We start from the raw sequence: 21828 nt of genomic DNA, 5'->3' as shown, positions 1-21828 counted from the left end.
GTGAAAATATTTCGACGAATAAGGCTGCATGAAAGTGTAAACAGAAACCATCTCTCACAACTACATCACATTTGAGCCGTTTTGGAAAGAGAATCCAAACTACGGTGGTCTCGTGTGGCTGCGATTTTCTGTTCGTTTTTGAGCTTTCAAGAGCTTGTAATCACCTTTCCACATATTTTGCACCTACAACACAACAAAGTAAGACATGGTGAATCTTTTCATATCAAATAACTGTAATGTGAATTTTGTTGCAAGTCAACCTTTAAATACTAGTCATTTCTCAGAAAAATGCTATAAATTAACTTGCTACCACAAGAGACTGAATTGAGATAGGTTACCCATTGAATTTTCAAAATAACCAGTCAAGTCTCTTTCAAACGGTATAAAATTAAGATAGACTTCATATTACTTACATGTTGACATGTGTCTCAAAGAAGGTAGTGTTAGAAATTTTCTGATTTTCAAAAACCTTTACTTGCTGAAACAAAGTTAGATTTTCACAATAAAAATGTTAAAGGTAGAAGTAGTTTAGCTAAAATTATTGTTTAGCTACATACAATACAAAGCTATAAATAAACTTTTATATATAACAGTTAATCATGAAACTCTAATTTCGAACTTTACCTCGCGAGTTTCACCCTTCGAACCAAAACAGCAAATCTACATGCCGATATAACTCAAATAACTGTCATAAACATGTTTCAAATAATCAAAATATGTTCAATAACTCTGGTCTTGACTTTTCAGATTTCGTAGACAGCTCTAAGAATCAATATGATCCTATCGAAGGTGGATTATAACTTTAGTCTGACTACGGCTGACTACTTGAAAAGTGCGTTTTTATTCGAGCATAACGATTCAAATTGGCAAAATTAAAAGTTAATAACATCTTTGAAACATTAACAATAACGTTTTAATTTGATTCATGCAGTCTTTCACTGTCTTACCCCTTCTAAATCTGCATATTTACTTTTGGTGTTGAAAAAAATTGATCACGAACGATAAAATTTAAAGTCGCCATGATGATTTCTGGTTTAGATAGACGTCGATATGGGTTTAGTATTTTGGTTACAACTATTGCCATAGATATCATTGGGCAAATTTTTAAGTTTTTTCTGATTAGCCAGAAACTTTTCTTCATAACTAATCAAAAATTTTCTTCTATAATTTAGAAATAACTGTACATGGAATGGGTATATTTCCATGGCAAGATAACTCGCGTTGGTAGCCTAGCTACAATCAAAATCCATGAGTTAACTCGCGATGGTTGCGAATGAATTAAAGGGAGCTCTTAGCCCTTCGATGGCAATTTACATCAGTTGTTTTTATTTTTTGGACATCATTGTTTACTCTGCAAAGGAAAAATATTGCAAAATATTTTATGTACCTAAAAGTAAAACAAAAATGATGGCTTTACTATTCAGATTAGGTGTAGGTGTCTGTTTGACTGCCAGGGTTTGACCGACCAAGGTTTGACCGACCAGGGTTTGAGGTTAGTATAAAAGATAGCTTTCAACGAAACTAAAACTCGTGACATCAAGTTTAGTATATCAACACTCGATACACCTGGCAATCTCTAACGACAAACTAGATTGCTAAGGTATTAGTACATGTAGAGAGAGCCCTAATTGTACGTTGTTTTCTTTCAAGACTTAGATAATAAATAAAACAAGTAACTAATTAATTTAAAGAATTAATTCTTGTGCGGCTGGTACAGATTGATCCACGTACCGGTCAGCGGCCCAGTGGTTGGAGATCACTGTTTTAAGGGACGCCTGTGGCTCATGGTCGTCTAAGAGGCGCCGTGGCTCATGGTCTTCTAAGGGACACCGTGGCTCGGGGTCTTCTAAGGGACATCGTGCCTCATGGTCTTCTAAGGGACACTGTGGCTCATGGTCTTCTAAGGGACACCGTGGCCCGTGGTCTTATAAGGGACACCGTGGCTCGTGGTCTTCTAAGGGACACCGTGGCTCGCGGTCTTCTAAGGGACACCGTGGCTCGTGGTCTTCGAAGGGACACCGTGGCCCGTGGTCTTCGAAGGGACACCGTGGCTCGCGGTCTTCTAAGGGACACCGATGCTGGTCACTATAGTTATAACCTTGACAGTTCTTAAGATGTCTAACAGATCATCAATTACTACTCAACTATTTTAGCCTCTCTAATTATAAGTGTAGAACTTAGCAAGTCGCTTAACTTAGCTGGTTGTGCCGATATTGATAGCGCTAATTCCCAATGGCTTGATATCTTCTGCGATTGAGCGCAGCCATTTATAGCCAAGCAGGCTCCTTTGTTGGCTAACTGTTGTCAGTTGGTCTCGTTTGTAGGCTCTTTGTGAATGTTTGCCAATTGTCAGTGTTTGATTAATTCAAGTTGTTCAACAGTGTAGTTTGCAATGACTGCCGACAGAAGAACTCGGTTGTATATAATTTCTCTGGCAGAACATGAGCTCTTCATGCTTTTGATTGATGTGTAAGAGAGGTGTCACGCAGGACCTGATGGATTATTTAATGTACTAGTCCTCTCTTTGCACCCAAAGCATCTTACCGCTGTGGCCCCTATTGATCATGTTTTCTTTGCATATTTTATGATAATCTATGTCATTGTTTTCTTTAACCTCTATGACTGGTCGAGTTTGGTATTATGCGCTTCTTTCTCTCGTTTGTCCATGTGTAACTTGCCAGCCTTACGAGTTCTCCTGCATGAATATGAAAGGGTGCGGAGTGTAATGAGCCAACTCAAGCTGCGGGCATTGTCATGTCATAACTACTATACGTGCGCATATAGATCTTGCTAGGCGATATGCCAATGCACCCTCGGTAAACTTCCCCTGCCATTTGATGGGAATACACAGTATGTAGTTGGAGTCGAGTGGAATAATACAATTGTTTAATCCGCTTGCTTGTCGTCTCTTGGAGCAGTATCATAACCACAGAGGGGTCATGAACTGTAAATGTTGGCCACCGTTGGCCTTAGAGAACTGCTTGGCGTTAATCCATGATGAACTTGAGTGTACTGTAATTGTACTGAACATGCTGCATGCATCAACAATAGTGCATCGCCTTCTTCAACTCTAGTTATATGCAGTACTTCGTAGTAAACCTTATTTGTCTTTTTTAACTGTTAACTACTTTTAGTACCACATTTCATGCCTCAAATGTAAAAAGTTGGTTGCATGGTTTATACTAATGTTCCACTTGAAATTATCTCATTTGGCTTCTATTTTGTGGGAGAACAAGAGCTGCCAATCAACAACCACTTGTTCATCTCATAATTTTTGAACTATTTAGGCCTAGGCTTATAAAAAGTAGTTGCAAAACATACTAATAATAGCATAAGGCTTATGACTCCATCAGTAATCAATTAACTTATCATTTGGTGAGAAAATTACAACACTACTCACTAATGCTAATATTAATTGTGACAACCAGTAAGCCCGGGTCGTTGGTTTTTCATACTATAATTGAGAAATTCATAGCTTGTCTGTGGAACGCTTAGAGGTTGACTTGCGACATAATTCACATTACAGTTATTTGGTATCATAAGATTCACCATGTCTTACTCCGCTGTGTGGTAGGTGCAAAATATGTGGAAATGTGATTACAAGCTCTTAAAGCTCAAAAACGAACAGTTAATCACCGCCATCACGAAAACGACGTAGGTTGGAATCCCTTTGTTTCGATGACGTACTTAACTCGTCGTGGTTATTGTTTTGACACGTGATGTTATCATGTGAATTGAAAGGCCAATAAAAGGCTCAATATAAAACGTCTCGTAGCACTAGTTTATGACGAACACTTCGGGTTCTACCGGAAAGCCCTTATCAAATATAGATGCTCACTATTTTACGGTTTCGTTTCAGCTTGGTCTAATCATCTAGTCGTAATCTGACCATGTCACCCGTACTTCCTGCCAAATGCCGCAAACAATTTCTGCAGCATTTTTTGACCATCACAGGTGACCAACAGGCTCATCATGTTTATCAGAGGATGATACGCACTCCTTCAAGCTAAGGTTAAAAAATTAAACTATTTTTTAGGCTAGGTTTTGAGATATCAGTGCTCAAAGTGACAGCATTACGATGATGGTGAAATAGATGCGTAAGGACAATAGTCATGGCCTCTAGTATGCGTGAAGTATATTTGTGAAAATATTTCGACGAATGAGGTTGCATGCAAGTGTAAACAGAAGCACATCTTGTTCAACTGCGTCCCATTTGAGCCGTTTTGGAGAGGGATTCCAACCTAAGGCTTTTTGTGATGGCTGCTATTAACTGTTTGAGCTTTCAAGAGCCTGTAATCACATTTCCACATATTTTGCACCTACAACACAGCAGAGTAAAGGTAGGGCCACACGAGACAAAAACCGGGGGGGTTGGGCCACTGTAAATGAAATAACAATGTATTCCTAAAGATATATTTTTGTCAATATGCGATGGTTTCAACAATCAAAAGCAATCTTTGGAAGTATTAACTTTATATGTTAAGGTTTGACTGGTTTTCAGTTCTTAACACAGTAACAAGGGTGAGAATGAAGGAATAGATAACTCCCAAGTGTAAGTTTAATAACTAGTACCTAATGTACAGTTTTTGTGTGATATATTTGAGATTCCTATCACGAACAGCATGCTAATTTAGTTCTCGTTTACTGAGTACTGATGGAATATGTCTAAAGGCCTACAACTGCTCTATGATAGAGTTACTTAGTGTTATACGTCAATTATAGCAGTTTTGAAACTAGTTGATTATGTAACTTTTAGTTGTTCATGAGATGAGGAATGTTTATTGTTGAACAAGTCCGTGTAGATTAAAGCTCTTTGACAGCTGTGATGTAACAGTCAACTCAAATTTTAAGGTCGGCTCACACGCGGCTCCTTAATTTTGGTTCCAAACAAATGCTATTCAGACCTGTGAACAATGCGTTTAAAAAGGTCCAGAGTGGCAAACAATTATAACGAGTTCAGTTGTATGCGTGCAGTCCATGATTGTGACTCAGAGTTGAAATTTAATCTATAGGCCCTGATGAGGCTAGGAAAACTATTGGGAGTCAATTTCTCTTTCTTATAAGCAATCTAATACCTAGCACATTTTACGCTTCAAGCCAAGTTCCTACTGGGTATGATCTAATTGATATGCTTAGTAATTGTTTATTTTAATGTTATAGGTTTAACGAGTAACAACCTGTAGACATCTATAGTATGCTTGTTAATACAGAAAGGTCTTAGTGTTAATCTACCAAGTGAAACATTGAATGTAACCTACCTAAAGATTGATCATTGTAAATTCGGACGAACCAGTTAATGAGGATAATGCCATTTGGCGCTAAAACTTTCATGAAAACATCTTATTTATTATGGTTATGCAATTCAGATAAAATATTATATTGGAGAAACTAATATTCGAATGAAGCGCTCTCATGGCTTTTTGTTTACGTAAAAAATCTCGGAATTATTTAGATCACACTTGTATGGTACATGCAAACGCACATTTAAACAACATAGGCCTATTAGGCTATGGTAACTTCGTAGCCATGGCACGTCTGAAAAAACTGAGATTCAGCAAAATGTTTCTCATCCCTGTTTTCACACTGACTCAATTTGGGTAAATGTTGTCGTCAGACAGATATGGTGAAATGCACAATACTCACAATGGCATACATAGAGCCACTGTCAATGATGCATATTTGATCAACATTATAAGATCCGGTAACATTATAAGCCTTACACCAGATAAGATCATTAGAAATTGTATCAATGCAGTTTGAAAAATAGATCTGGTTAAGAAAATCTTGTGTTAAGAAAGCCAATTCTGAAAACTCAACCCGATTTTTTCAAAAAGTAAATTTCGTGAACAACTTACAGACACATAAGAAAATATTTTCAGTAACAAAGCCGTTTGATAAACAATAAAACTACAAAATAAAGTAAATACATAAAAGAAAAAATACACAAATATATATATGACCAAATGGAACTTAGGTCAGGTCCTGACAAGGCTTCTATGGTCATCACTTTGATATTCATCCATGCAGGGAAAGATATGTCATGAAGTGGATTAGAAAAGATAGTGGTGTGGACCAATTTACAAATATCCCAACTTTGAATTTTACAAAGATCAACCTTCGCGGAGATTAATCAAAGTTGGGACATGGAGCATTCCACGTTTTAGCGTTTTCAAAACTAGTTTGCACTTTTTATTTGCTGTAGTACTTTTGATGGCTACTACCCAATATCTGCTAAAACTTAGTCTCTTGGAGAAAAATGCTTTTGATTAATCTTGTTCCCTTGTGTTGTTCCTGTAGTCTATGCATATCTTGAGGCCAAGCCAATATTTTAATTTTCATGTTATAATGGATAAATTTTGCATTGAAGTTTTCATACCAAAAACCACATTTCAATATAAATGAATTTGGTTAAATAAAGGAATTTGGCTGCTGCACATAAAGCTATTTGTTATTAACAAATATGTTCTCAGCGGATCTAATAAGACAAACCTTGTGGATCTTTTCATTACTAAAAACTATATCATTCCTTGGTAGGCAACACGCATTTCTTAGTTATCTCCTCTGCTCTGATGAGAGGTTTTACGTGTATATCTATCTGTAATTCAACTTGATAGAAATTGTCATCTATCGTATGTAATTCAACGCAATTCTCATTTTACCATGGGAGTTGTGCTCACACATTTGCAGACTGGCAGTTGTCTTATCCTCTGTTTGCATTTGCAACAATGAAAATGAATGCCGTAGCATGCTATATTGCTATATGTGGCGGTGAGCTATCCTTGCGTGTCGGACACAGTACCGACTATTAAACTGGACACTGTACTTCACAGATGTTGCAAAGTATTGTCCATGTATTTGTTAAATGAGGTGGTAAATGTGTTTCAGCTACTATATTAGAAAATTGTACATGATTTATCTCTTGCCTCTCATTCTAACAGATCTCATAAATCTCACACAGAAGTCCTATTCTTACTCTAATTAGTATTGCTAGTTTTATCAACTGGTGACCTACCAATGTTCCAGTGTGTCTTTTATCCTGTCAAACCTCTTGTGACTGAGACGGCTTGTTGGTGCCATGAGTTCCGGTGCTCATTCTGTTCTTGGCCCAAACTAATACCATCTCATGAAACCAATCGCATTAAATTTCCGACATTGTTTGTTACGCATGCATATAAATTAGCTAGAAGGCTGTGAAAGTTCTACATCAGTTCAAAAATCCATTTTAAAACAAAAATATACTAAAACTCTCTCAAATTTTGTCAAATCTAAACGTACACTGATTTTTACTGACCATCTGCTAGCCAAATGTGTTTATTATTGGAGTTAAGACTATTAGATTTCAGCTATGATTATTTTCATAGAGACCAAAAACAGTTTGATTTTGGTATCTCTAGATTGAGTGAATGTCTACGATTTCTATAATTCTAATATTGCCAACATGAAAGGTTAATTATTATTACCAGAAGTCATCAAGAAATCACTGCATTTTTTGTGAAAATACAGTATTATGCAGTTGTGTTAAAAAACTATTTATAAATGTATTATAATTGAGTTTACAGGAGTTTTGGAATTTTTGAAGGGTAAGAAATTTTTATGAAGTTTTTGGGATGGCGAAATACCTGTTTTAATCTCCTCCTTAGTATACAATTTGACTTATAGGATAGGAAATCAGACTCCCCATGATTCTTTTTAATATGTTACGATGTTGCAACATGAATTTTAAACAATTTGAAGCAGTAATATATATATATTTTAGTCATTTTGACAAAATGGTGGTTGATATAATATGTTACAGAGGTTATAGGGTGGAAATGTTAATTTGAATCAGAAGTAATTCCTTCATAAAAAAATACGTAGTAGTGCAGCGTGTTGACTTGTAAACGGCAGTGAATTTCTATGACAAACATGAATTGTTGTTGCTGTGGCTGTGTAGCTGGCTAACTGAGACAAAAATTATGCTATGGGCAATGCATTATTACAACAGCATTTCCTTTTATCTTAAATGTTTATAGGACTTTGTTTAACATCACCTAATTTTCATTACAAATCGTACTACAATGAGTACAGTACGAAAATCCTTGTGGGTGCAGCGTTATGAAACGTAATTTTGCAGGTACATATTGCATAGTAGTAATTTTGTCTCTTACTGCCCTATGTATCATTGCGACAAGTATTATATTGTTATTGCTATAGTTTGGAACGTAACCAAGTTTGTTTCTATTTGATTTTTTATTTGTTTTAATTGTAAATATGACAATATACTAGCTGCTCCTATAATGTATACCTCTTATACCATAATTTCCAGATAACATAAATAATTTATGTTAAGTTTTTGCTTCGTACTAGGTAAAAAATTCCATATAACGTAAAGTGTCGGGGCAAGTTCTCAAATTCAATTCAATTACCATATCTTGCTGCACTTGTGAAAGAAAAAACCGACGTACGTATATCGTTATATCCATTATATATACAACTTGTATAACATTTTAGTTCGTCGTGGTCGATAGTCAGATGTGTCGACAAAACAGAGAATGGGTAGCCGCGCAATTGCTCATAAATGCTAAAAGGTGATCGATTGGCGCAAGTGTTACAACGTCGATGTACCAATCTTAATGTCACGAGTTGGAGTATCGTCGAAGGTTGTCTTTTATCCTAACCTTGACCCCTTAGTTATAGATAGACAATGAACAGGTAGACACCGCTCTTTTTATAGTAAAAATATTGTTTTGCTTTATTGTAGACGCATTTATTATTAGCTTTACTCTGCAGAATAGACTGCTGACTAGAAAAAATAAACAAATCGCTGTAAATGGATGTCGGAGATGTACTTATTGTAAAATTACCGCAATCATGAGCCATAAAACGAGTGAAAGGGATAAGAAAAAGGAGATTAGTTGTCGATGCAAACCAATAATACTGCAGTTACATTGAAAAGTTCAGTCTAGTTTTTTTTGTATGGCCAAAGGAGTGAGTTTGGCAAGATCTTGGAACGGATTAGGCAATTTACAAGTATTGTACTGTTCGTATAGCATAAAATCCCTATAACGTAAAGTCGTAAATGTACCTGGAACGGATTATGTACGTTGTAGGAGAATTTTTTACTACAGCGTTACAACTTACGACTACCTCAACATACAATTTTTTGACCCAGCATAAAATTTGGAGCAAGTTTTTAGTTCTTCGCTGTGCGAGTATTATTAAACAATACTTCTTACCTTCCTTTTTAGTATTAACTTTATGGACTCCAAAAAGATAAGTGAGTGTGGCAGTAGTGATGAAAGAGAAAGAAAATAAGCCAATGATTTCATGAGAGTTACATGAAACATGATAATTAAAGATTACATTTCAAAGATATCCAATATAGAATATATGTTAATTTATTAAATTCACATAGGCCTAGTTGGACTAGCTCCGTGCCACCCTCACCACCTCTACCAGTGCACCGTTTGTATCCTGTGTAACTAAGACTACAACTCAAAAAACTGTCTTTATTGTAAAGAGGACGTGCCATCACCTTTTTTGTTGATTGTGTGGTATCTATAATTTTATATCTCATATACTGTGAGTATCTGTGCTATACGTACTTGGTTTAACTGCAGTAGACCTACAAGTATTCTATGGTTAATTTGTATCTTTACAGATAATATAAATATACTCGCCTCAATCAGAAGTAATATAAAACTCTATATTTAGTTTTATATCAATAAAAATATAAGAAAGGAATTGTTGTGAGTATTGGCAAACAACTACTGAAAGATCATAGCGGCAATTCTATAAAATTATTACAACGCAATTTTTTTTCAAGTCCAGTCTGGATTTGTTGAGAAGAGATTAGTAAATGTTGGCTTTTTCAGCATCCATTAATAGTCTAGTGAAAGTTACTGATGTCAGAGGAATAACTATCAAGAATCTAGATGACCCATAAATTGGTCATTTTGACTTGAAAAGTTTTGTATTACATTTTTAGCGTAGAATATGCGAGTTGCTGTGAGACTATAACATTCATAGTTAACAAAATAAGTTACACACTGTATTGTAGTAATGAAAGTCTGTTGAACATAAAAGTTTCACACAGACATCCATTTTTATTATCTAGGCATATATGACAGCGAATCACATCGTCACTGGCCTGCTTCTTCAGTGTATAATTAATTCTATATGCTTCAAGGGAGTACTACTAATTTGCTGCTTACTGGCTGTTTTATAAGACTTGTGTCTGTGTGGCTAGTAATTCCGTTGGTATTCTCGATGCATCACATGATGGCTATCGGTGAGCCACTGTCTACGATACCTTGATCGACAAAGGTTTGATACATTAGAATATTGATATAAGGGTTGTTAGACAAGCAAAGCACAGATCGATAAAAATATGGTCAATACTGAAATAGTCAAGCTGCAGTTGAGCTCAATGGGAATAGTAATCATCTATTATGGAATTTATAAACTTGCCTAGCTTTGGACTATTTATGAAAATACATACCGACTGTTATGTTATTGCAACACTAGGTTATAAATTAGTATTGGCTCTGGTGTTGCAAATGGGCACAATGTTGTTACAACTTGTTGAAAACACTTTCGCTGTTCTGGCATTAGCTTTTCCATGAAACTGGATTGCATGTCACTTCATGAATGTTTAGTATCTAATCAAGACAATAGCCTAATAGTGTACTGATTGAATTGTTTCTTTGTAAAAGTGATTGTCCTGTGAGAGTAGTCACTTTCCACAGTTGATTATCTGCTGGTCCTCCTAGACAGCTCACAGTTTTCAAACCTATTTAGGTTGCAGCGTAACAATCAACTAGATATTACATTTGACAACTTACATTTTTGTTTCAATTTCATGGGTCTTGTCTACAATTATGTTATTAGACGAATGACAACTCTTACAGATATTATGTTTAATGCAGAGAAGCGCAGGGATAATATTTTTGTGTCACATAATATTGAGTGTTGGGTGGCAGAAATCAAATTTCTATCATCAAAAGAAACCGGTTTTAATATTTTTAGTAGAGATTTTTATCATATATTATTAGACTATTATAGATTTAAATAATACAGGTTCCGGCGCTGTTATTCTGTTAACCTTGATTTCGTCATGAAATAGTTTTTTTTAAATTGTGCCAGAAAAACAGAAGAAATTCCTAAATATTGATAAGTTGATCAGTAAAAATTCTTTGGTGCTAACTGCCTTTAATAAAATAGATCCTAGTTCGGGCATGGCACACCGATGATCACCATTTGTCTACCCCTGCAGGCTAGTGCTGGGCACGAGTACTTCTCGGTCAGCGGGTTTAAACCCGCCCCCTTCTGTTCGGGTTTGTCGAGTATCGGGTAGCTAGTAGTGCTAGGCTCGGGTATTTCTTTGCCTATGAGTTTTTCGGGTATCGGGTTTGTTGATATAGATTTTATGTTTAAATTTTTTAAACAGATATATCTTCAAATTTACAAAGCAATTATATTTCTTTTCAATTTATTTATCATTTATTACAGTTTTTATCGACTGACATTCGTACTCGCAGCGTTAACAGGCAGATTGTTAAACAGTCAAGATAGTCTGGGGCCCCAGGGAATTTTCGTGTCAACAGGTGGCAGAAGATAAGGTCTATGGTAGCTTAATACTTAAGCATGTTCTATGGACCTCTCTGATTTTTTGTAGATGGTGCTCCAAATCTCATAAAAACTTTACATTATCGGCTTTTTCCGTTAGTAAGGCTTGTTGGCTTAGTAAAACTTGGTTATAATGAATTATGTAATCCATAATAGCTAGCTGTGGTAATCAATTTAAACAGAGTTATTAAATTTTCACTGCTACTACCAACGCTGATGGCAGTTTCTAACAAGGCGATAGCGGAAACAGACTAAGGACCTATGTGTTATCGGTGAAAGCAAACACGCGCCGTATTGAAAAAGGCATAGATTTGTTTACGAAGCTGATTTGGCTAATTGCGCAAATAAAATTTGATTTAAGTATTTCTACTCACCTTTTAATAACAAGTAATCACTGCTTGACTACAATATCTCCGGTAGGTATGGTAAATAAGGTATGAGATGCTTTATTCTATCTATTAAATTAAAGACTCGTTATACCCCATTGTCGTGCCTCCTTAGCAAAAATGACACAGAAATGCCCTGTGGCCCCAGACTAAGAGCGCAGGGTGCAATAGACCGAGTTTTTGTTCACACTACCCGACGGATCCGTGTACCAAAACCCGAACTCGAAAGTCAAAACCCGAACCCGAAGGACCGGAATACCCGAAATCTCTATTACCCGATACTCGAGAGAAGATAAACCCACGAGTATTACTACCCGTGCCCAGCACTACTGCAGACCCTTTGCATAACCAGTATAGCGTATCATGCATCATGCTGTGGTAATGGAAGGCCAGGTCACGTGGTATTCATGTTGCTGGCCTCTCGCTAGTTAACAAGGACAGGATGGCTGTGCCCACTAGCGCTTTGTGCTTGCTATTTTGATGAAATGCTTAGCCTACGGCTATCAGTAGTTGTAATCACATAGATGTGGTAACTGTCAAATGTTTGTGTCTAGAGGCAATACTTACTTTTCAGTGCATATTGACAAAGCTTTGCATACCTTCCTACAGGTTGCTGTAGAGGCAACTGGCAATGCATACACAAACAAAAGAATGGATTATCTGCTAGAAAGAAGGTCTACAGGTTCTCCTCGTACGCCCAAACTTCCTTCTAGAGATTCAAACTCACCAACTAGCCGCAGACGTACGAAGGTTGGTGGATCTCGCTTCAGCATACATATAGTAATTACAAGAATTTATGCTTGTTTTGTAAAGATGCAAACATATGAGAAGACGCATGCATAAAAATTTTCCTTAACCTTATTTCATGCTAATTAAAATGCTTTTGGTTTGTGACATTAACTAACATTTTATAAAAATTATCATACCTGCAAAGGTTCAAAATCACAATGTGCTCATGAAAGTGAATCGAGATATTTTTGATTGCAACTTGTAGTAGAATGTGAATGTCATTCTCTGTGTTGTTAATATGCTTTCCATTATGGAACTCTTGCTAATATGTGAAAAGTCTTGCCACAAATAATGTTTTTTGTCAATGATCCTTACATTAAATATTTGCATGCCTTCAGGTTACCTGCAGCATAGTATTACTAAATTGAGCATAATTATGTAAGAGGAGGTTGGATTCCAATCACACACTCTTCATAATTTTTGGAGAAAATGTAGTTTGTTGCCATCGGGTTGGAAGTTGGTAATAATTATGACAACCATGACATAATGCATAATCCTTCGTTTTTTTGTGACGTCATTCTATTGTTGTCTGCCATCTTTATGGACAACTTTTATCGTTAAAAACATGAAGCTTCTGCAATTAATTATTGCAAACAATTCTTTTGTTTGCAAATTTTTTATTCTAGTATCAAAATAACACCGAAAAATACTATTATTCAGGAGAATGACGATCATTTTCTACAAAGATGGCGGCTTTTTCGTGAACGACCGCATGTGCACACAGGGTGATGACGTAAAAAAAAACGATAGATAGCCAAGTCAGTTCGGGTATGCTGACAGTGGATAAGTGTATGTCTGGTGATGCTGTGGCTCAGGTGTTTTAGGCTATGATAATTAAAAGTTTTATAACAACATCAGATGGTGTTTGCCAAAATGTTTTATTGGGTTCGTTCGCGGGTCATCAGTAGAGTAATTACCGTGTCGATGGAATATCGCCGAAAGGGGTATGTATATAAAAGTTTATGAATACGCGTAGAATTAAATGGAAGTTGCATACTTCATTCCACAAAATATAGTTCTTGGAGACTCCTACGCGAATGACAGGAGTTATCCATACAGCTAGTAATAAAACTATGAACTTATAAATACCATATGTTGCGAGTTGATATGTTTTCCACTGATCTTGATATGGTTAAACTTCGGTTAACATTGCGATTTCCACCATTTGTTACACACTGCGCCAACGACTAATACTCAAATTGGTGAAGACAGTTAACCTGTTTGACTGTTGCTTAATTATTCAACATGGTAGTATAACTTTTGGTAGTTACTTGAGCAGGTTTGCACTGAGTCATTCAATTTGCTCTTCCTCTCTATAACATGTACATTTGTATACATCATCTCAAACATAAATTGATAGAGATTGTTAATGTTTAATGCCTGGTTTCATTCAAGTCTAACAGTAAGATTTAGACAAGTCCTGCATCAGTATCCTAAAAAGAAAAAACTTTTCCTTTTTTCAGTAGGAAAAGTAGTTTTTTGAGTAGGTTTTTGCCGAGTTATTTGGTTTTTTATCGCAAAATTTTATTAGTAAAATACTACAAATGCAATAGTCATTGATAATAAGTTTCACCAATCTCAGGTGTGTGGCGTTGCCAATAACTAGGGTTTGTAGCTAAATGAAATTGACCATTGTAATACGGAATTATCAGCTGTGCATTAAAGGCAAAATCTGTTTCACAAACCTGAGAGCCATGTTTGGGGCAAACCAGCTAGCAGCTTGCTTGGGGCGTCTGCTCAAAAAAGTTTTCTTCACATGCAGCATTCCATGAGGCACTCGTCTACTTGGTCTACACGGTGCCTTGGTCTACTTGGTCCACACGGTGCCTTGGTCTGCTTGGTCCACACAGTGCCTTGGTCTACTTGGTCTACATGGTGCCTTGGTCTACTTGGTCTGCCAGGGTTGTAGCATAACCAACGATGAATAGCCTAATAACTTAAGTCTCAGCGCTGCATTACAAAGCTTGAATAACATTAATTTCAGAAAGAGAACATTGATATTAAAGATACAAATCATTTCAATATTTCTCAGACATTATCATTGTGTTCCTTCTGATCTGTTGTCAAAAGTCTAAAATTGAGCAATCCAGTACATAATTCAGTACATAATTCAGTACATAATGCAGCAATGATTTATCAACTAATCTAGCTCCAATACTCATTTCTATGCATAACGGTACTGCATCTGTATTGTGCCATTGCCTTATGAACACTTAGTGATAACAAGCATACACTACAGGATATATATTCGCTGAGTTAAGTTCCGTGCAAATAGCCTTTTTCATGCATATTTGCGGACTAATTTATTTGCGGATGAACACAATCACTCTCTATTAACAGTTAACTCTATTGCGACTAGCAATAGAATTAACCCTTCACATGCATACACCACGTGTTTAGGTTTCTATTTATCTGACAACTACGAGTCGATCATGGAAATTAATTGGTTAATTATGTAAAAATGTATCTGCATTGCAAATCAAATACGTACCATAATGTCCAGATCGGAATCATTATCGTCATCAACTTCGGTATTAGAACCTCTAATACTGAAGTTGATGACGATTTAGAGGTTGATGGAGTCGATTTCAAAGTAAAAAAAATGTAAAAGAAACTTTTGCGATGACGACGCCATGCCGAATAACTTGTGACAACCTTGAATAATTTTGTGCAGAAATGGGATGCATTGGCAATTAGGTTAACTCAAAGCCCCGGTGATGATTTTTTAAAAATTTGGAACTCGGCTACGTTTACTACTTCTGCCTAGCGGCTAGTTTTTAATTTGAGGCAGTAGTTATTCTCCCTTGTGTCTAAAAATAGAGCTAATTATTCACGGAATTTAATAATTCGCGGAATAGACTGTTCGCAAAATCGCGAATTATTAAATCCATTGAATATTTTCATCCTGTAGGAGATGTCAAGGTCGCCAACAGCTAGTGAAGTTGAAATGGCGGAAGGTTTGATTGAAACTTCGACTTGGTAAAAAGAAAGCTGGAATCGTCGGTTGCAATTTTTTATTCAAACTTTATTATTTATTGTTTTAGTATTACCAGTAAAACTCGGTTTCCCTTACTTTGCCATTTATCTAGTTTAATAATATCTTACTAGGAAGTGTTGATAGTGTGGTTGTTACAAGGAACACTTGGCAGTGTTCCAACTAGCCATACCACTGATTATGCAGATCGTACTTGGTGCAGACCACCATTAAATTTTAATCGAGCCTTGTAAATGTTATAGAACTATTCCTATTGTAAATGTTATAGAGCTATTCTTATTATAAACGTTAGACATTGCAAATTAATTTGTCATGGCTCTATCGATCTGCCTCAATAATATTGTTGTTTGCCTTTTTGGCGAGTAGCAATCTGGAATGAATGGGACAGATAGACCGTTGTGAATAAACCTGCCTTATAAGTGCGCGAGCAATGGTTTGCAAGCTCTTCGTTTCGCTGATGGATCTATCGTCTAGTCTAGTGGCACACCTGGCCAGGCCTGTGTCAGAATGGAACTACCCTCCTGTGGCAGACCTGTCCAAGCCTGTGTCATAATGGATCTACCCTCCAGTGGCAGACCTGTCCAAGCCTGTGCCAGAATGGATCTACCCTCCAGTGGTAGACCTGTCCAGGCATGTGCCAGAATGCTGGCATACTCTGAGAACATTCCAGGTCAATTTTTTCCTCGTCTGGGAAGCTCGATGGCACATGCCAATCTTACTCACCTTGAGCAGTAAATATCGCGACAGTATATACTGAAATTGGTCAGTAATTATCTACAGATCATACTCAAGGGTCAGATTCTAGACTCGGCATTCACTAGAATCTGTCACTCACTTGTTCTGTGAGTCAACAATGGATGACTGAAATCACTTTTCTGGTTATACCGTATCTTGATCGATCAAGATGTACTTTGTCACAGGGTGTCACAAGACCGTAGACCTGAAAGCACCCGTAGTTTACTAAAGGGTTGCTTATGGAAATCGAGCTTGACTACATCCATCCAATTTGCAACTTCTTTGTTCAGCCTCATGTAGTCGCTCATACATTGACTAACGCCATCGAGGACTTTGTTACAGTCAACATGGGCTACTCTGGACTCGTATGAATATCATCTGCAAATCATGTGTCAGAAACTAGCAACTCAACAACACATATGTTGCAAGTTGTTCAAATTATAAGTTTAAGGCGCTTGTCTCGTTAGTTAGTATCACGATGTGTGAAATAAGAATTATTATTCCTTGCGATCCACCATGAAGTATTTTGCCATATAGAAAGTTCTCAAGTTCTTGGTTAGTTAGAGATATGTTTAGAGGATTTGTGTGGTTTATTCAAGAGACTTATAAATATATTGAGATTTGATAAATAGCAATTAAGAGGTTTCTAAAAGGCAGTACAATTCATGATGCATTTTGCAGAGTGCCCAGAAGCTCAAAGAACCCAAATCTCCAAAGGAATCCAAACCAAAACAAACCAAGAAGGCCATTAAAATATCACCATTAGTGGCTGACTCTAACGGAGGGTCTCCAGCAGTTTCCTCTACACCGAGTGAGATGGTAGCTCTCCCAGTCTCTTCACAGCCCTCCACCAGACAGGTATTCATTCCCTGTATTTATATTTTCAGTTGATTCACCAATTTTTCGCTTCTCATCCTTCACAATTCAACTCCTTCCCATTTCACTCTTACACATTTTCCCACTTTCACATTTTTACCTTTACACGCATTGTCACCTTCCTATTTTTACTCTTTCACATAACACCATTTTTAAACTTCGCCTTTTCAAACTTGGCCCTTTTGCCCTCTTTTCCTTTCACTCTTTCACAAATCTTCACTTTATTCATCCATCATCTTGTCAGCCCCTGTATGTTTTGTCCTTTCACACATCATCCCTCTTTCACATATCACCTCTTCATGTTTTATCATTTCACATATTATCCCTTCACACCTTAACCTTTCACGTATCACCTATTCATGCTTTACCCTTTTACGTATCACCTCTTCATGCTTTACCCTTTTACATATCATCTCTTCATGCTTAATCCTTTCACATATCATCCCTTCACGCTCTAACCTTTCACGTATCACCCCTTCATGCTTTATTCTTTCACATATCATCCCTTTATGCTTTATTCTTTCACATATCACCCCTTCATGCTTTATCCTTTCACATATCATCTCTTCACGCTTTACCCTTTCACCTATCATCTCTTCATGCTTTATCCTTTCACATATCATCTCTTCACGCTTTACTCATTCGCATATTATCCCTTCATGTTTGACCCTTTCACATATCATCCCTTCATGCTTGACCATTTCACACATCGTTTTCCCTACCTCCCATCTGTAGGGGTTGCCAATGTTGTCATTTTACATTGGCAACCCCTAAATGCAGTTCGCCCCTTTACTTCTCCTGTTAAACACCTCACCCACTTTACACCTCTCCCGTTTGTGTCCTTCCCATATCACTTCTTCACATGTCACTCCTTTTATACTTCACCTCTTTCACATTTGCCCATGGTTGAAACCTCATGTTTCTGTGTCAAGGTTGCATTCTGCACCTGCAGTATGACGTGTTATTAGGAGGTGAGCCCAACATTGCTTGGCTTTTGTAGTGAAAATATTCTACAAAGTTTCTCTGTGATGTCGATTTTAGTATAATTGATGGTAAAAGGTGATTGAAGGATTTTGAGGAATTTCTTTGACACACCTTGGTTGAAGTGCTCGGAGTACATCAACTGAACAGCCACTTGACTGGCTAGTACTCGACTAGCGTACAAAAGGAGGAATTCTAAGTGTTGCTTTAAAGTTTAGCACTTTCAACACATTTTCTTAACAACCAAGCAGCATATGTTTTTAAAATGTACATAGTAATGCTATGCGTTGATGGCTATTTCATTTTGTTAAAAAATAGTTGAAAGTGGTACAAATAGCACATAGTTGTAGGTGTGTAAAGGCGTGGCTCCAGTCAACTTTCTAAAATATACATGAAAAGCAATGAATAAAAGATTTACACAAAATATTTTTTTAACCAACATATACAGTCATACCTCAACATACAAGCTTACTGCGTTCTGGGATTGAGCTTGTATGTCAATTTACTCGCATCTCAAGGCACTATATCCTATATAAATTCACTAATTACAAATTAATTCGTAACCATGCTATGGAGACACCACCTAAACAGGATATTACGGTGAAAAAACATGTTTTTAATTGTTGTAATTCAGTACTTGCAATACCTATTTAGTTGTTATGATCTGTAATAAAATGTAACATCACTATGTACACTACTGAATGGAGTTCTTACCTTCGCGACAGACATTGTGGAAACTTACTTTAATTTTATCGTCGTAATAATCTCTTATTTACATTCAAGCTGTTTTGGCCTCTCGTTCGCTATAACTTTTAGCCAACCTTTTACAAACTTTTCTACAACTGATTCAAGGAGATAGACTGAGCGTTGTTGTTCTCGAAAGTGGCGTCTCGCATACTTGGCCATATAGTGTAGTGGCCTTCGAAAACCAGCTTGTATCTCAAGGTAGAAACTTGCTAGAAATTCAGCTCGTATCAGGAGTTTTTCGTATGTTGGGGCGTGACTGTAGTTGAATTAAATTAACAGAATATTGTAATGAAATAGTATTTTTTCCGTCAGTATTTTTTATAAGAAGTAATGCATATCTGACTCATCAACTCTTATATGCATCAGAATGTATAATATAGATTGGCGGTAGCCTATATGTACTATACGTAATTATTTAAAGCGGAACTAAAAGGTACTTTCGTTTGTATTTGAGAAATTCCTGTATTTAATTGACATTATACATATAAATACAAATTGAACATTCGTCTACCAACCATCATTGATACATTTTTTGGATAGTATTATGTTTATTCAACAATGTATTATAATTGCATGTCATTCTCTTTCAGAGTTCAACTCCGCTACTCTGTATGCACTCGTAATTAATGTTGATTAATATATCTCTAGATTATATCATATCACCCATCGATGCAAAAACTCTGTTTACTAGTAAGTCACAAGATGTCTTTAACTATTGCATCTGCTATTTAACATTTTCATAGTTTTTTATGGTCAGAACTTAAAATTAAAAGAAATGTATAATTTATAAAATGGTGATATTTTTGGTTTAAAAAATTAGTGTACAAACTTCAGCTTCCAATAACCAGTTAGCTTGACAGGTGTTTTCTCACTTACTAATGTATGTGCAGGAAATACCTCCCATAAAGTTTACTGTCAAGAAGGAAGAAACTGAAACCAAATATAGTGATAAAAAGCAATCTTCTGGCCTCTTGTGGAATCCACCTGACATATTCAAATCTGATGTAACAGGACCAGATTACAAGGTTAGTTATGTGGGTTATAAAAATATCTCACTCATTTGGTTATATAAATACCCTCTTTAGCAGGTTATAGAAATGAGTGTAGATAATTATTCAAACTGAATTTAATTGTTGTAAGTTTTATATTCTGTTTGTGATGATTTGTTTTTAAGATGTTATTCACACGGTTTTCTGTTAACCTTGTTATTGCCACTTCGCTTTATCCCTCATGTATACACAAAAACACAGTCACCGAGACTCTCTCTGACTAACTCAAGTGGCAGTGCTTGATTATGACTGTTATATTTGAGCTTAACCACTTGACAGACATGTCAAGCACCACTTATTTAGTCTGTGCGTGTAAAAATATTGTTAGCTTCATTAAAATCTTCAGCTTCCTTCGCCTTCTTGGATTTTCCCTCGCTTATACCAACTTGATACGTATTTTCACCTTTTTCGTCTCGTTTGTTTGCTTACCTTTGTCCTTTAAAGATATGTCAAAGCAATACTCACTCACTAAATGTTTTATTTAAATTGGCATTGCGCTTTTGTCTATCTCGGGCTGTATTTCAGAACAAGCGCTGACATTGCAGTGTCTATTAGTTTTTGAGAGCCTCTCTTGGTATGACTTGGTTTTATTGGCTATTTGTCGAGTCGCTCACCGCTAATCCCTGGGAGAGTCTCGTTCTTGTTCAGCCTCCTCAAAACATATCTTTAACACCATCAATAACCGACACCGGATATTTCATGTTACAGATTAAATCAGGGAATTGCAAAATATTAAGCAAGCCAATGCTAGAGACACGGGAGGAAAGATCAATCAAAGAGGAGCGAGACGTGAAGGACAGCAAGAGCTCTACTACACAAGTGTCGACAACCCACCTCTTGCAAGCACCACCACTCAAGGCCTGTCACACACCCGGCAAGAAGGAAGTAAGTTATGGCTTGTTTCATTTTATTTATACTGTGCAGTAGTGATAAGTTGAGCACAGCAGTATTTGCAAAGTAACATATATATTTGTCATGACTTCCGTTTGATAATGAAGTTAATGATTTTTATCTATCATTCGCCAATTATTCGACAATTTTAAAAGTTTATTGGTGAAATGAACCTGAGCTAGATATTAGAGCGGAGACAATGTTATAGACCGGATAATCTGATGGAACCTTCGTTGGACCTGAACCGTTGAGCTGGGGTTGGTTTTGAGTGTATTTATATTATTAGCAGGAATTCTACACAGACATTATCACTAGAGCGCTGAATGCGTTAGTGAAATCAGTTAATTGATGCATCACTTCACCATGCAAGTACCTTCATCTGCAGAATTTTTTCTAACAGTAAATCACTCTAGTTATTTACTCTCTTGCTAAAAAGTTAAATAATGAAGCTTTAGATGGGGTCTTGATGCATTCTTTACAAATCAATCAAAAAACAAAGTGTGCTGTTTGGTTGAATGGAGTGACGTGAGATATTTTTCAAAACTACTGAAACAGTTAAAAGCATAATTTCCAATCAGTGAAAATTACGATTTAATTCAGTAATTCAAACCTGTAGTTTCACTTTTAAATACAAACATGCAGCAAAGACTGAAGCGGTAACTGAAAATTTTTGGTCTCTAAGGATTACAATTTTAGGTCTCTAAAGATTACAATTTTAGCTGACAATAGATTAAACATTGTATAAGTGAGTTGGAATCTAAGAGTCAATTAG

At 36.4% G+C, this 21828-nt stretch overlaps 1 protein-coding gene across 2 annotated transcripts in view; it reads left to right on the top strand.

Annotated features, from left to right (window-relative positions):
- The window catches only part of LOC137405740 (uncharacterized), a 44401-nt gene that overhangs the window by 2872 nt on the left and 19701 nt on the right, over nt 1–21828 (top strand). For both annotated transcript variants that reach the window (XM_068092126.1, XM_068092117.1), the window contains exons 2-5: nt 12603–12743; nt 17194–17370; nt 20007–20141; nt 20874–21050. In XM_068092126.1, coding sequence (XP_067948227.1) covers nt 12603–12743; nt 17194–17370; nt 20007–20141; nt 20874–21050 — 630 coding nt within the window. The remainder of the gene's footprint in view (nt 1–12602; nt 12744–17193; nt 17371–20006; nt 20142–20873; nt 21051–21828) is intronic.

The sequence above is a fragment of the Watersipora subatra genome, chromosome 1 (genome assembly GCF_963576615.1).
Source record: "Watersipora subatra chromosome 1, tzWatSuba1.1, whole genome shotgun sequence".
Lineage (NCBI taxonomy): Eukaryota > Metazoa > Bryozoa > Gymnolaemata > Cheilostomatida > Watersiporidae > Watersipora > Watersipora subatra.
The sequence above is the reverse complement of the archived record's forward strand: the minus strand, read 5'-3'. Positions and strand labels throughout refer to the sequence as shown.